General features: G+C 35.9%; 1 protein-coding gene across 6 annotated transcripts in view; it reads left to right on the top strand.

Annotated features, from left to right (window-relative positions):
* The window catches only part of ZFC3H1 (zinc finger C3H1-type containing), a 40,280-nt gene extending 25,666 nt beyond the window's left edge, over positions 1 to 14,614 (top strand). For all 6 annotated transcript variants that reach the window (XM_014879515.2, XM_014879505.2, XM_014879496.2 and 3 more), the window contains exons 23-35: positions 86 to 277; positions 2,139 to 2,376; positions 3,527 to 3,632; positions 3,723 to 3,921; positions 4,821 to 4,915; positions 5,817 to 5,927; positions 8,180 to 8,284; positions 8,378 to 8,543; positions 9,216 to 9,316; positions 10,443 to 10,544; positions 11,140 to 11,179; positions 13,579 to 13,641; positions 13,767 to 14,614. In XM_014879515.2, the coding sequence (XP_014735001.2) occupies positions 86 to 277; positions 2,139 to 2,376; positions 3,527 to 3,632; positions 3,723 to 3,921; positions 4,821 to 4,915; positions 5,817 to 5,927; positions 8,180 to 8,284; positions 8,378 to 8,543; positions 9,216 to 9,316; positions 10,443 to 10,544; positions 11,140 to 11,179; positions 13,579 to 13,641; positions 13,767 to 13,904 (1,656 nt within the window). In that variant the 3' untranslated portion in view covers positions 13,905 to 14,614. The remainder of the gene's footprint in view (positions 1 to 85; positions 278 to 2,138; positions 2,377 to 3,526; positions 3,633 to 3,722; positions 3,922 to 4,820; positions 4,916 to 5,816; positions 5,928 to 8,179; positions 8,285 to 8,377; positions 8,544 to 9,215; positions 9,317 to 10,442; positions 10,545 to 11,139; positions 11,180 to 13,578; positions 13,642 to 13,766) is intronic.
* Positions 14,615 to 15,325: the final 711 nt, after the last annotated feature.

The raw sequence follows: 15,325 nt of genomic DNA, 5'->3' as shown, positions 1-15,325 counted from the left end.
GAAGTTTGTGATCTGTGTGATTTTTAAACTAACCTAGAAGCTTTTCTTGTATTGTGATTGTTGTTACTATTATTTATTTATCCAGTTTTTGAATTTGGAGAATTCCTTTGATGGAAAAGACTATGTATGTGGGAGGATGCTACAGTTCCTAATGGAAGTGACAGGAGGAGGAGAAAACCCGAATCTTGTGTCCTTTCAGCTGCTGGAGACTCTCCTCTACAGGGTTCATTTAAGCCTGTTTACAGGAAGACATCAGAATGCTCTTACTCTGCTGCAGGTAACTTCCAAGTTACCACCCCAGGAGTGTTTTCATAGCTTCACCTTTTTAATGTGTGTGGCTGTGGTAGTTTGAACTTTAGTGGAACTGTGCCTTCCTTTAGGAGAATTTCTTCAACAAACAGAGGCTTTTGCTTTGAGCCATGATGCCATTGTAAAAGCTGGATATATATTTGGGGGTTTTGTTGCCTACCTTTCCTGTTTGTGTAGCTAATAGCCTCCCTGGGAATTATTTGGAGACATAGTAATCTAGATATTTTATTGTTTGGTTTCTTGTAAACCATAGATCAGGTTTTTGCAGTGAAAGGCCTGTGAGTATTGCCTCAGGTATTCAAAATTACTACAGGAATCATCAAACCAGTAGTTCTTGGAACGAACACGTAGTTATCTAACTAGTTCTCTAGTATTGCCCTGCTCTCAAACCTGGAGACTGTTAAATTAGATTTTGTTGTTTCTATCAAACTCCGAAGTCACTGAGTTACCTCAGGCCAGAGCTGTGACTGTAGATGTAATTTCAGTGGCTGTTAACTGTTGTGTAGATGATAAAAGTGTTGGCTGAGGGTGAGAAATGGACGTAACTCTCTCTCCCAAAGTGAGAGCTCCGTCCTTTCAGTTGCAGGTTGTTTCATTCCTGCCAGCAGGTGCCACCTGTTGCTTGCTGGAGTCTGGCTTTTGTCTGGCACCAGTTGGAATGGGAAAGCACAAAGCTGTGCTGGCTTTCTCCAAATAACATGCGAAATCTAACTCCAAATGAATAAAATGAGCAGGGAGAAAAAACTGTTTGTGTCAAATCAAGATGGAAATCCAATGAGAGAATCCAGGGAGAATAGCACTGGTTGGTTATCCTTACCTTTCTGCAAATTGTCCTCACAAAGCCAAACTTTTTCTTTGCAAATTAATCTGAAATGTGTAGTTCAAAAGAATGGCTTGGCAAGAGATTATTTAATCATATTTCAGAGTAACTGCTGCTTCAGAGTAAATAGCGGTGTGTATTGGAAAACTTAAAAGCAATTTTTAATAGTATTTTGTGGAGTGAATAAGGGAAATGCTTTTGAAACATCAATTTTCCCCAATTTCAGGGCATGTGTCCTGCTGAATTTTGCATAAATTTGCAAGTATATTTATTCTCTTGAAAAATGCATTCTTTGATCATACTGCGTTTGTCCAGAAAAATGTTGGCACATAACTAGTCATGAGATTCTGTTGTGTTCTAGAAGGAATTTGTATTTAGACTTTATTTAATTGCATGCTCTAATTTTATTTGTGATCTGCTAATTTAACTGGACTATTCTGTCTTTGAATATGAGTAGTAGAAAAATTCGGAATAGTATCCTTGTTCTCAGTAAGGTTTCCAAAACATTTTTAAAAACATACCTAGAGATTGTGGCCCTTTCAGTAGATTAGAACTTAGTAGTTTTAAAACTAGAATTTAATAAATACAAACCCCAAGCCAAACAAACAAAACCTAGTAGGATATAGTAAGCTGAATCTAGGTTGTAGATGAGTTGTATCTAGAGCTACTGTGTTACTTCTATGGAACTGGAAGTAATAGGAGAATTAAGCAGGAAAATGGAGCAAACACATGTTGGGAGATAGATGTTTTCAAAGTGTCATTCTCTTCACTTTTTGCAATAACAATCTTCTGCAGTTTTTCTGAACTTTTTACTAGAAATTGTGCATAATTTGAATAGTGATGTATTCACATAAGCTGAATATGATCCTGATTTGCATTTAAGAATTAGTTCTTCTCTCTGGAAAGGTTTTGAGAATATTAAAACCTATTCTTCCTGTTCTCTTTTCCTGTTCTTAAGTCTTAAAGACTTTGTGGTTGAAATGTAATATATTTCTTTTAACCTTTACAGAATGCTTTAAAATCAGCAAATGAAAAGGTAATATCAGAACACCTTACTGCAAGTGACCGCTGCTTGGCTTGGCTGGCTTACATACATCTGCTTGAATTTGGTGATCTCCCAGTTAAGTTCTATGACCCAGCTAATGTCAGTCCTTCAAGGATTGTGCACAAAGAGCCATTTTTAATACCATGGCAGACAGTTCAAGATGTGAAGACTGATCCTGATACACTTTTAGCTATGTTTGAAGGTAAGATTATGGTGGTAGATACTTAATACATTCATCACATGTGGTAATTCAAGGAGTATTATTCAACTTTGGAATTTCAAGGCAGTGCTGATGACTATGTTAAGCTATTGAATTAATCCAGTGAATATTGCATTTTTTTTTTAACAGAATAGTGAGGAAAATCCATGTTCTCGGGTACTTAACCAGCACACTGAGTTTTTCATCTGTGGTTTCAACCCACAGTTTCATCTTGGTAGAATATGATAGTTCAGAGAAAGATCAGTCGGTGGCTTGTGATTATATGATATTGCTAGTTTTTCTGGGCTTAGGCAAGCATAAAGCCAAGCTTCAGCTGTCATTCTTTCTTACCCTTTCACCCCTCATTAGAATATGTTTATTGGAAAGTTACTTTCCTGGAATATTAGTGTATTTCCTTAAAAGAGGCAGAACAATGCATGTGTTTATCTTAATTCACAGTTAAAGTAAATTGAATAAATATTTTAAAATGTAAAATTAAGATATTAGAAGAAATTGAGTTTTTAGCTTATGGTGGTGCTGCCAGAGGTAGACTTCATAGTAGCAGACAAATGCTGTTATATAGTATTTACAAATGTCAGTATTTACTGGTTAGCCAGCAGCAGTATTGAATTGCCACTGAGAATATCTGTGCTACTGATGGTAATGCAGTGTTGAAATACTCAAGGGTCAATGGAGTAGCCCAGCAGTGTAAGTGAAGGCTGTCTATCTATGGCAATGGGGTGTTCATTGTTGGATGACATTTTATTATGCTGAGGAGAAAAAGATCCTATATTAGTTTTTGCTTCAATAGCTTTCAGCAGCTACGCTGAAAATCCTGGAATATGATTTAAAATCCAGGGATATGCTTCAGTCTGTAACATTGCTTTGTTTCATTGGTAGGTTGTTTCCTGTTTTTAAAATGAGTAAGAGATGAAACGGAAAGATTTGTCTTTGTATTGTGGTGATAAGTAAAGAGAGCTTTTCCAAAGACGTTCATCTATATCTAATAATTTGCAATAACAGCACTCTCAGAAATACCTTATCCATGCTTATGTATTTTCCTTATATTCAAGGAGACATATTATTATGCTAAGGCTTCACATAACTTTGACACTGAGGTGTAAAGGATTCGTTTTTTACTTTTGTTTTGAAGATGCAGTCAAAACATGTACTGATGAAAGCCTTCAGGCTGACAAAAGAATAGCTATATGCTTTCCTCTCTATAGAAACATGATAGCTTTGCTGAAACTTCTTGAAAGGTAAGTTGTTTCAAGACATTCTTAACTGGAGTACTTGACTCTTTCTTTTCCTTTCTTTTTTGTTAAACTTAACCTTTACTTTTCTTTAAGGTGGGAGTCTGCTGCAGAACTTTGTAGATCTTTATTGGAGCTCTGCCCTAACAACTGTCAGCTCTTGGAGAGTTTGGCCACCTTGTATTTGCAGATGGAGCAGAGCCAAAACGCCCACAATGTGTGGATTGGAGCTTTTGAGAAGAATCCTCAGAATGCAGAAATTTTTTATCAATTGTGTAAATTTCTTGTTTCACAGGTAATATTTCACTTGAAAACTTCTTTGCTGGTTGGCTAGCTCTGCAAAGTTTGGGGTTAGTGTGTTGTTTAAAAATCCTATTAAATTGATTCAACATAGTGATATTTTGTAATGTTCTAGTACACCTTCCTATAAATAGGAAAAGGATAATTGGCAAGACAAGTGACATGATAATCTTAGCAATTACATAAAATCACAGATTTGCAATTTGGGTTGTTCTAATTAATTGTTAAATAATATCCTTAAGCAAGAATAACAGAAAGGAAAAGTGCACCTGTAATATTTTTTCAGCTTCTTTCTACTGCTCACTGCCCCATTTAAACTTCATTTGTGAGAGAATGAAGACAAAGCATTGCAGAGATAGACTCACCACTTATTTATTTTGCTTAAATTAGCCTTACCACTGATGCCTTGAGAGGCTGCCCTAGAACAGAGGCTGGACAGTGTTAAAGGAATAAAGTAGGTATTTATTAAAAAGGCCTTCACAGGATGCACCCTGGGCAGTACAAGAGCCTGACCATGGCTCCAGCCAAGGTAGATTCCCGAGTCATGAGTTTTCACACTTCTATAAATTTTGATTTGGGGGTTAATTGTCCAATTACAGCTTCATGTTATGAAGTCTTATCCTCCCAGATTGCTCTCCTCAGTTCACTGTTGTTTATACTTTTTGGGTCCAAAGCTGCAATGGTGTCCTTGGTTCTCAGACTGGAAAAGGATTGTTTTGTCAAACCAAACTGTGATGATAACTTGCTAATGCTTTATATGAAGTTCAGAGTTATATACTAATGCAGCTCAGAATCTGGAAAATACAAAAGCTAAAACTTAAGGCATCACATTCAGGTTGACATTTGATTTTAATTTTTTTCATTTAAAAAAAACCCCCTCAAACAACAAAACAGGAAAAGTCGAGCAGTATTCTTCCACTGTTACAAGATTTCGTGGCAGCTTTCTTTGAGAATACATGCCAACAGCATGGTCCCATGGATCTCTTAAGGTATGTTTAGAATAATTTTTTAATTTAAATTTTGGCAATATTGGCATTTTCTTGAATCGCATGATGATCTGTGATTAAGTGATAATTTAAACTCTTTGTTTTAGCGTGGCATGTTTTGCCAAAACTTTAGTGAATGATCATTTGGTATAACGTTTACACTTTTATTTGCATAGACACTAATTTATAAAGCCATAAGCATCTCAAAATAAAGCAGCAAGCAAATCGAATGTCTGGATTTGGGCAATGAAAATCAATCATATATATGCCAAATTAGGTTTTGTTTATTCTTTCCCCCTGAAGCTAGGAGCCTAAAATTGCATATCTAAAAGACACTATTTAGGGACTTGAAAAAGACCTCCATCAAGAGGTCCAGCATGTTATTAATTAGATTATTTTTGATGAAAAGATACAGATTTCATATATAGCCTGATGATTTTCCCCTTGAATTTTAGCACCTAGTTGAAAGACAGAAGTTTTGAAATCTGCAAGTTTCCCTATGGTCAAAACAGATGCCTCTGAAGATCTTCTAAGCAAAAGGCTTCCATGCTAAAGCTCATTCAGATGAGCTTTTGAAATGTTTTTATCTCTAAGTTAGGTGTTAGATTTTATTCTTGCTTACGTTTGTTTATGTACTTGATATATTTTATGAAGGAAGGGGAGAGTCAACATTTAACTTTGTACATAATGAGAGGGTAAATGCCATCTATATTTATTACTTCTACATTTCTGTGTAATGCTTTCTGTACAGATTTTGTCTGAGTAGAGTAAAACTGAAATCTAGGAAGAGCACATTAGTATTTTTCATGAACTGGACTTTGTAACTGAGTACATGTAAGTTACACTTATATAGGATTCTTCCATGTAGAATTCTATTCTTGTTTACTACTTTTTTCTCTTGTAGATATCTCTTGAATTTTCCAATGCCAATTGAATTTACATCTCCTCTCTATAAAGAACATCTTACAGATGATGTTGTTAACCAGCAAATCCCTTATCTGTGGCAGATCTACTGGTGAGATTTTCCCAGGAATTTCTGAGAAACAGCTATTGTGTCTGAGTAAATTGTATTTTCAAAAGCACAGTATTCATTACTTGCCTAAGGGTGTATCACTTTGGATTCTCTGAATAAAATATTGGCCAGTCCTTAGAGAACCTGCTGGCCTGCTGCACAATGGAGATAATTTTTGAAATTAAGTTGCACGTCAACTTAAATTTTCCACTTGAGAAATCTTTCAGAAATTCTGACCTATAGGAATGGTAATAGGTGTGTTCATCTGTAAATTATTTTTTTGTTTGTTTTACTTCTGTTTTAGGTTGCTGCTACTAGTAGTGTTTTTCTTTCTCTTGGCTTTCAGTTGTCCTCTTTTTATTTTACAATAGTTTTACTTTACAGAAGTTTCCATTCTGTTTAGTCCTGGTCTCCCCAGTTCCTTGACTCATTGTTTCAGCTGTTCATGGAGAAGCTTCACAGCAAAGTAATGCAAGAGGGTGACCTATTCCTCTGCAAGAGGTTGTAAAGGAACATGTTTTTGTCATGTAGACGCAATCTTTTTTTTTTGTTTTTTCTACCATCATTCCTTTTGATAGCATCAGTATACAGGACTGCCAGACACCACATTATTAGCTGCCTGTAACTTACACTAGCTAACTGTGGTTACTGAGGTGCTGGCTTAGACTGTTTAAGAAGTTTACCATTTCATAGTCTGGGTTTGTCAGTCTTCACAAGTAGCTATTTGGCTTTTCAGATAAGTAAAAGGGCAAGGATGATACTGCTTCACATACTGAGTGAGGACTCCTCAGAACTTCTTCAACACTGTTGCTTATTGTTTTTAATTGGTGGACAACTTACAGGTAAAATGTATGGTTTTCAAGAAAATTTGATCTAAACCTTATATCAAGATGATCTTTGGTTTTGGTTGTTTTTTTTTTTTTGCATTGTCTGTTACTACCAACTTAAATACCTTTAAGTTTTTTTTTTTTTTTTAACAAAATACCTCTTGACAAGCTACGCATTGGGTTTGTCACTTACACAGTAGAAGTATTGTTACTAAGACACTTGAGGTCACTATTTAGTCATAAGGTACCCTGACTTAAGCTCAGATTCTCCTGTATTTTAGCACCTGCTTCTAAGAGGGAAAGTAAGTGTTCTTGAAATAAGTACCTAAATTACTTTCAGAGCTAATAATTGAGTGTTTTTCTGTTTGAGTTTTGCTGCAGTAAGTGTCTAGGTACCTGGGCCTACGTATGTATATTTCCTTTCTTCAGGTATGGAGGACAAAAAACATAAAAGATCACTTTTACCAGCTGAAAATAGATTGAAATCAGTGAAGCCTTAAAAGGTCTTGTAACAGTGTTTTACTTGGAAAGATCATTTGTGTGTGCATGCAAGTGTGTCTTTGCACACAAATGTATATGCGCACTATTTTAGAAAGAGTAGCAAATGGGTGATTTAGAATTCCTGGGGAAAGCAGGAGTAGAATCAGCCACTGATTATGTGACTTTAGTCAAGAGATTTCTGTAGCAAGGTACCAAGGTCAACCCTATCTTACTTTTTATGTTTCTGTATACTCCTCCTTAATGAGGTTGTTAGATTCCCCCCCTCGTTACTTACTGAAAGTCTTTTCTTCATTGTTACATGAAATATGGAGTTTTCATTGTGTCTTGGTCTGAGAATGTGTCTGCTCCTGTCTCTGGTGAGGTCTTGTGTGTTGGTCTAACTGTATGTTTCTTTGTGAAGCTGTTAAACAAAATGAAGGGGGGGGAGTTTTGACCCCTCTTGTTAGGATTTTTCTTCCTCTGACACAATCAGTATGTTTCTACACCAGATCCTGGTAATGTTTGTTTCAAAATACTAACTGTGTTGCTAGAGACTGATACTATTTCTCAAGTGGCTTTAATTGGACTGCAAAATGTATTGTTCTGAAGCTTTCCAAATGGAAACTGAAGACTTGTCTCCATTCTGTAGCAATTGGAGCATTTCTATTAGAAGGATTAGTAAAGGGTACTTTACAAGAGTAGAAGACATAAATATTACAAACTAAGGATTGCATTTCAAACTTCATGGTTATTATTCCTTATAACCTGCTTTTGAGACTTAACCCATTCTTATAAAATGAGTGATAAATTAGTCCATGATACTGTTAAATTGAAAATACTGTTTTTTTACTGGATCTGAGAATGGGAAATTCTTAACTGTCTTACTCTTAATCTGAAATTACACGTATTGTTTATGACATACAACAGTTTTTCTTTTTATATAAACAGTTTGTGCCAGTCTCTTCACGCAAGTGTTGGTGAAGCACTGGATGCTTATGAAGCAGCTCTGGGGGCAGTGATGCAGCAGGAAACTGTTCAGAGCATTTGGTTGGAGTAAGTTACTAAGGGAAGAAAGTTAATTAATCTTAACTATTAAGTGAACGCTACCAGAACCATCTTTTTTTCTTTTCTTTTTTTTTCTTCCAGTTACCTTGTTTTTCTCAATAGCAAAGTTGTTGAATCCACCAACAAAGTTCAAGAATTCAAGCTTTTTACTGATCTAGTGAATAGATGTCTGGTGACAGTCCCCACACGATACCCAATTCCATTTAGTACTGCTGATTATTGGACCAATTATGAGTTTCATAATAAGGTAAAAACGTGTCTGTGGACAGTTTCAGTTAACAAAGAGGCTGATGACCTGTTAGCAGGTATCTATAATCTATTTGTTTGAGTATAGCACCAGTGTATGAACACTGAAAGCTAGAAAAAGAAGGAGGTGTCTGAATATAGTAGTCTTTTGAGCAGAAGAGTATTAGCAGTGACCTTTGCAAATAAAGGTCCTGTAATGCAAAGAGAGACTTTACAGCATGGTAATGAAAAATGTTTTTTTTTTTCTAGAGAAAATAGGTAAGGGAAGGAAGATATGATTACACAAGAGCTGCCGACCTGTACCACTGGCAGATGGAAACAGATTTGATCATAGAAATGATAATGGTTGAGAAACAGAAGAAATAAAGTAGGAGAAAAAGATTGAGCACTTTTACAGATAGAATAAAGCTTATAGAAATCTTGGATTCCATTTTGCTAACAAGCAGTGCATTTATCTTTATGTACCAAATGCAGGCTAGATAGGACTAAAATAGATGGTGCTAGCAATTTGACACTAAATTCATGTTATACAAATTGATTTCTGTACCCTTGAGGGATAAGGTTTGAAGGTGGCAACTCATGTTAGTCATAGTGTTCATAGTTTGTCATACCATTATTCTTAGCAAAATAATGCCTATAGAGTGGATTAATGTTTATAATTCGAATTCTACAGGTAATTCTTTTTTATTTGAGCTGCATTCCAAAATCTCAGCATTCCAAAACCTTGGAACGGTTTTGTTCTACCATGCCTACTAATCCTGGACTTGCACTGAGGTATGTAAAAATACATTTAATTAAGTCAAGGCAGTTAACATGACTATTGTTTTTTGTGCAAGATATGCATGATTTACTTTCTACTGCAGAAGTAAAACTGTTCCTCTATTAATGCATGTTGCTCAAGGCGTATTGTTACTTCTGACATCATCTCCATCTTAGATTTGGCAATGTTCTGTTCTAGCTACAGACAGGTTATAATTATACAGAAGTTAATTCTGCATTGTATGTGATGACTACAAATGGTCAAAATTTCAAGTGGGTAGAGAAACGTCAGATATATATTAAAATCTTTTTGTTACTTGATGATCTATTACAAGCATAGTTTCCAGAAGAGAGAAAAATGGATATATCAGTCTATAACAGTGGCTTAACTTAACATTTATTTAGCAATGAAAAATCATAATTTAAAGGAAATCTGATGGCAAACAGTCAGTTAATGTAAATGTTGCACTGGCTCTTACTGAAACAGTATTTCAAAATGTGCTCTGCCAGGATTAGTGTCCATATTTTACTGTGTTCAGGTGCACTGAAAGCATGAATAATTGAATAATACTAAAAAGTCCCGAAACACTGCTCATCATCAACAGTGACCCCCAAAGAACTCAAAGCAAGCCTCATGTGTGGTTGTGGGCATGGGGACAGTGTGACACCCCTGCCTTTGGCACATGAAGTTGAATGGCTTCATTTTAAACCAAGTTGTGATTTGGTCTAGACCGAACTTGCTGCTCCCTTAGACCATGTTGATACTGCATGAAATGGGTGAGAACTGACTGAACAGTTCCCTAGCTCCAATACTATAAAACTAATTTGAAAACTAACTTTTCAAATATGCAATTACCTTGTGTATGCTAAAAGTGAATCCACTTGTAATCTTGTAATACACCAAGACCATGTTTTCTCTCTGATTTCACACTTCTTAGTTATTCTCTGAAAGTGTATCTTTACTTGTTTTGTTCTGAGAGCATGATCAAATCAATGTTGTATATGGTGGCTTGGGCTTTTTCTTACATGCAGCTCTTGACTCAGATTAGATATATTTTGTGTTATGTGTTTGTATCTTTGGATAGCTTTACTGTTCCAAGCGATTAGAGCAGTGTTCCTTTCTCATGAATGCCTTTTACAGACTGCTTCTGCGATACTGGGAGGAGAGCAACGTTCAGATTCTGAAACTACAAGCCAAGATGTTTACATATAATATCCCAACATGCCTGGCCATCTGGAAAATGTAATGCAACAGTCATACATCTGTTTTCATAGCTATTGCTTTTGTTTGTAAGGTTTACTTCACAAAGGTAAATCTGAAATGTCCTTCCAATTGGGCTTGCACTGGAAGCTTCTCTTTCATTAGCTTATTATTTAGAGAGTAACTGTTCATTATAGCAGACAGAGGTACTGTCACTTCTTTAAAATAAGAAATGAAATTTCCCTCTTGGGAAAACTTAAGTGAATTGATATTATGCAGATAAATATGAATGATGTGTTTACAAGTTGCCTTTTTAAATTCAACTATTGACTTCTGTCTCCCCCTCTCTACCCCTCCCCTTTATATATCACAATAGCAGTATTCTCCATTATCCAGTGATGCTGAACTGATCTTTTTCTTCAGTGTTTGTTCATAATGGGGAACCACTGAAATGTCTTGCTCATGTAAGGTTGTTTTTAAAAAATGGCTGTTTTTATATTTTCACAATAGATTAACCTCATTGGAAGTTAGTTTCTTCTCAAGGAATTAGTAATTCCATTCCACAGTCAGTATTATGCCATTAATGGCATTTAAAATAATTCAAGAATAAATGTTTTTATATATTTCTTTTCCTCAGAGCCATTGCTGCCGAATGCTTTCTAAAGGGACAAAGAGAAGTAAGTCAACGCAGTGTACTAAAATGAATAATTATGAAATTCTATAAAACTTCTCATACTTTGGCTTTATCCAAAGCAGTGGTAATCTTGTATATCCAAGATTTCTAGTTAGTTGAAATGTTCTTTATTATAAACACCAAAACATGTGCCTCAAGTGTGAGAAATGTTTTTGACAGTTGAGGTTATAATGAGTGCATGCTCTTTCTGTGTAGCTTTCCCATATTGGGAAGGCTGTATTCTTCTCCCATTTAATTTTTTTTTACCTGGAGGAGATTGTAGTATTTGAAGTTCTAGAAGAGGGAAGCAAGACTCATGCTGGAAGATGCTAATGACTATCTTTAGAAGTGGACAAGAGAGCTGGAGATAAACTTTTTGCAAGAACATGTCATGCTAGGACAAGAGGGAAGAGCTTCAAACTGAGCAGAGGTTTAGATTGGATATTAGGAAAAACAACTTCCCTGTGAGGTGGTGAGACACAAACAGGTTGCCCTGAGAAGTTGTGGATTGCTTCCAGGGATGAGGTTTCTAGGCCAGACTGAGTGGGGTTTTGAGGAGCCTGGTCTAGTTTAGTGCAAGATGTCTCTGCCCATGACATGGGTTTTGTTATCTAGATGATCTATAAGGTCCCTTCCAACTGAAATTACTCTTTGACTCTGTGAAGTAGTTGGAAGGGTGGGTCTGCCAAACTAGTGTATGGAAAGAGTTTCCTTAGTTCCTCACCACACAAGATACCCCAGTTCCTTTTTTCCAAAAATAATAGGCTTTCTTATTAGTACTTAGGATAGGGAAATATCATTCTATTTACAAACACAGAAGAGGTTTTTTGGCACAGCAACTACATCACTTTTCAAGCAGAATGATCTTCCTGATATTGTTGCTGTCACCTTCAAAATACTCATCCACCTGTGAAAAGATGCTGTGTATTTGAGGATGGGGGCTGTCATGAGGCCCTGGATTTGTGACTCATCACTTGCTTGTGGTATTTGAGCTACTTCTCTGCTATATCTGATTTTCTGTCATCTTGTAGTGACTTACTTTTAGCATCCTTCTTTTTTGTCAGCAGGCTTCTGAATCAGTATTAAAGCCTTAACTGATCCATAAAGGGTAGCATGGCTGTTGTTAGACTCACATATGAAATGTTTTCTTTCCTTTTTTTATGGTCTCCTAGAATGTTTAAAAAGAACACCCCCTGAGCAGAAAAACTTGGTTTGTTAGATGAAATAGCTTAAAGTCAGGAGATATCAAAGGCTGGATTGCCTATTCAACCTTAATTCTGTCTCTGTGTTGATGGTTTGGTGTAATCTGTAATTAGTCACAGATCCCTGCTTCAGTCATTGTATTAGATGGACTACATCTTAAGACACTGCCTATAGTAAGGCTGGTGACTGAAAAGAACTGTATTTGGCTAGAAAACTGTATGTCAAATGCATAAAAAAGAGGGCCCTTAAAGAAAACGAGCCAATTAAAATCAAGGCGTATGTGAAACGTTGTAGCTGGATTACACCCAGAAGAAATCTTGTGGTTTTCTTCTGCAACCACCTCACTAATTATATGGTATGTGGTAAAATCATTTAAGTAGTCACATACAGTGCAGTTGGGCTTTTGTCAGGGTTTTGGTCTGGGATGTAGTGAGCACTTAAAACTGTTTACACAAATCAGTGATTGTTCCAGATAACTGGATTTTCTAGTAAACAAGTAGGATATTGGTTTAAAGTTGAATTGTGATTCAGATTCTGGATTTCCTGTTCCTGGAGAACCTGTCATTTATTTCCTTCAGAGGTCATGTAAAGGTTTGTTAAAAGAATATGAAAATGGGTACAAGTATTTAAAATGCCACCAAATACCTCCCCTAGTGATTCTGATTGAAGTTAGGACTTAAGATACCAGTAGTTGAAGGACACTTGAGTAAGTACTAGTATTAAATATTTTGGTCCTCTATTTTGAACCATAAAATGATAAAACCTTTTTTTTTTTGAGAGTGGCAAAGACTCATACTGATTGTTAAGGCATAGATAGATGCTGAAGGAAAAAAGCCCATGAAACAGTTATTTTCATTGCAGGATTGTGATGATATGCAATAAACAAGACTTGAGACTACATATTGAGTGGTGAAAGAAATACTCAGTAAGCTGCTTCATTCCCTGAATGTGTTCCATCCTGTGCAATGAATGAGGCAAGAATCTTGTGAAGAAAAATAGCAGGTCCTCATGTAACTAATCATGTTCATACAAGGGTCAGAATTAAGGTCAGACATAAACTTGCCTTTGCTTTTAGTATCAATTTAATGCTTGATTTCAAAACTATTTTTTAAATTATTGCAAGAGATTTTTGTGCTTCAGATAATTCATTTTGAGTTCATGAAATTCTGCTGACACTTAATACTTGCCTTTATTTTACAGGTCCATCATTTATATCAGAGAGCCCTTCAGAAGTTACCTCTATGTGCAACACTGTGGAAAGATGTAATGTTTTCTCCTTATGATTAAGTTTGAGGTTTCATATAAATTCTCTGCATATCCCATATCCATAGATGTGGTGATGCTCAGGCTCTGGCTAAATCTTATATCTGCTTCCCCATCTCTTTCAGCAACTCTTGTTTGAAGCATCAGGAGGAGGTAAAACTGATAACCTGAGAAAACTAGTTTCCAAGTGCCAAGAGGTTGGAGTCAGCCTAGATGAGCTTTTAAATTTAAACACTTACAGAACAGAAAACAAGAATCACTGAACGCTGGGTATGGTCAGCCATAAGTCCTATAAAATGCCAAAATCAGTTGAATGATTCTTCAGGCTGATCCATGCCCTAAGATCTATGTAAGGCAGATGAGTATTGCTGAGCATATCAAGTCTCCAGTCTGCTTTCCTTGAACCTGGAAACAATTAACATGACCTTCCTCTGGAAACATGAACTCCCTGTCTGGCCTTGCTTCTGGGCCCTGCCAGATTCTCATAACGTCATCTACGTAAGTATAGTTAATCAAAATGACAGACTTTATTTTTTTATGTTTTCTTTTTATTTACTGTTTTCTTTGTTTTGCTGTTCCTGATTCACTTGACACTCTCGCTGATGCCTGAGAGATATGTGTTTGGGATTAATTTACTGGGCTGTGTTTACAGTAAAAAGCAACTAGTCCATTTTGGGTTTTTCCTTTTTTAAACCTTTTTTGAGACTTTTTCATTACAGGATTTAAAACAAAAGCAGCCGCTCTTAAGGAAAGTGTAACTGCCGTGGCCACAAGTATGCTTCTTGCACTTGAAGGCTCTAAGAGGGTTGCTTACTGCCCTTTTCTGCATTGGACTCATGGCAGAGACTATTAAACTTGAAGATTAAAGAAACTTTTGCAAATGCCAGTGCATCAGAACCTAAGAGTGGTCAATTATGTGCAATTTTTTGTAAAGAAATTTTAATTTATAATAAAGTTTAACAGTTTAAAGAAAGATATTTATCTGTTTTGTTTTGGTACTACTTTGCACTATTACAGGTGTTTTTACAGAGATACCTTCAATACAAGCTGACCTTTAAAAAAAAATCTGTTGTCTTTTGTTATTTTGATCAAGAGATACACAAATGTGGTTGAGCTGCCTATTGTGATTATAGAATAACTATCCCCTTGGGTTTTTTTTCATCCCCTTGCCTCAGGTACACAGTTGTTTCTCCTTTAACAACTATTGTTATCAATAATACTACTTCAGTAAAGGAAAATGCATTTTATATTGTCCTTTTTGCCCTAATTGAAATGAGGCCCACTTTCCCAAGTTGCTACATGTACATTGTAGAGGGAGATTAAATATGTGCCAAGTCATATCAAAAAGTGGCTGTAGTACATGTTGCATAGGTGTTTCATTAAGATGTAAATGCCAGTAAATGAGTCATCTCTATGGTAGAGAGTGAGGCTAAGTAGTTTGTGACATTGTTTTCAGTAACTTTCAAACCCCTTACTTTATCTGAAGCTAAACATGAAGCAGCTCTCTTAAATTTCTGCCCCTTAAGTCCTTTTAAACAACTCATACTTCGTTTTAGAATTCATGCTTAAATATAAAACTTTAGGTACTCACTTTAATGGACAAGTTTTCCTGCAGACTACACAATCAATATTGGAAAACTGACTTAAACCCATTCTTTACTGGAGTAGGGTGGTATCCTGATTT

Source organism: Sturnus vulgaris, chromosome 5 (assembly GCF_052056855.1).
Source record: "Sturnus vulgaris isolate bStuVul1 chromosome 5, bStuVul1.hap1, whole genome shotgun sequence".
Classification (NCBI taxonomy): Eukaryota; Metazoa; Chordata; class Aves; order Passeriformes; family Sturnidae; genus Sturnus; species Sturnus vulgaris.
Note: the sequence above shows the minus strand (reverse complement) of the source record. Positions and strands in the feature narration are given on the sequence as shown.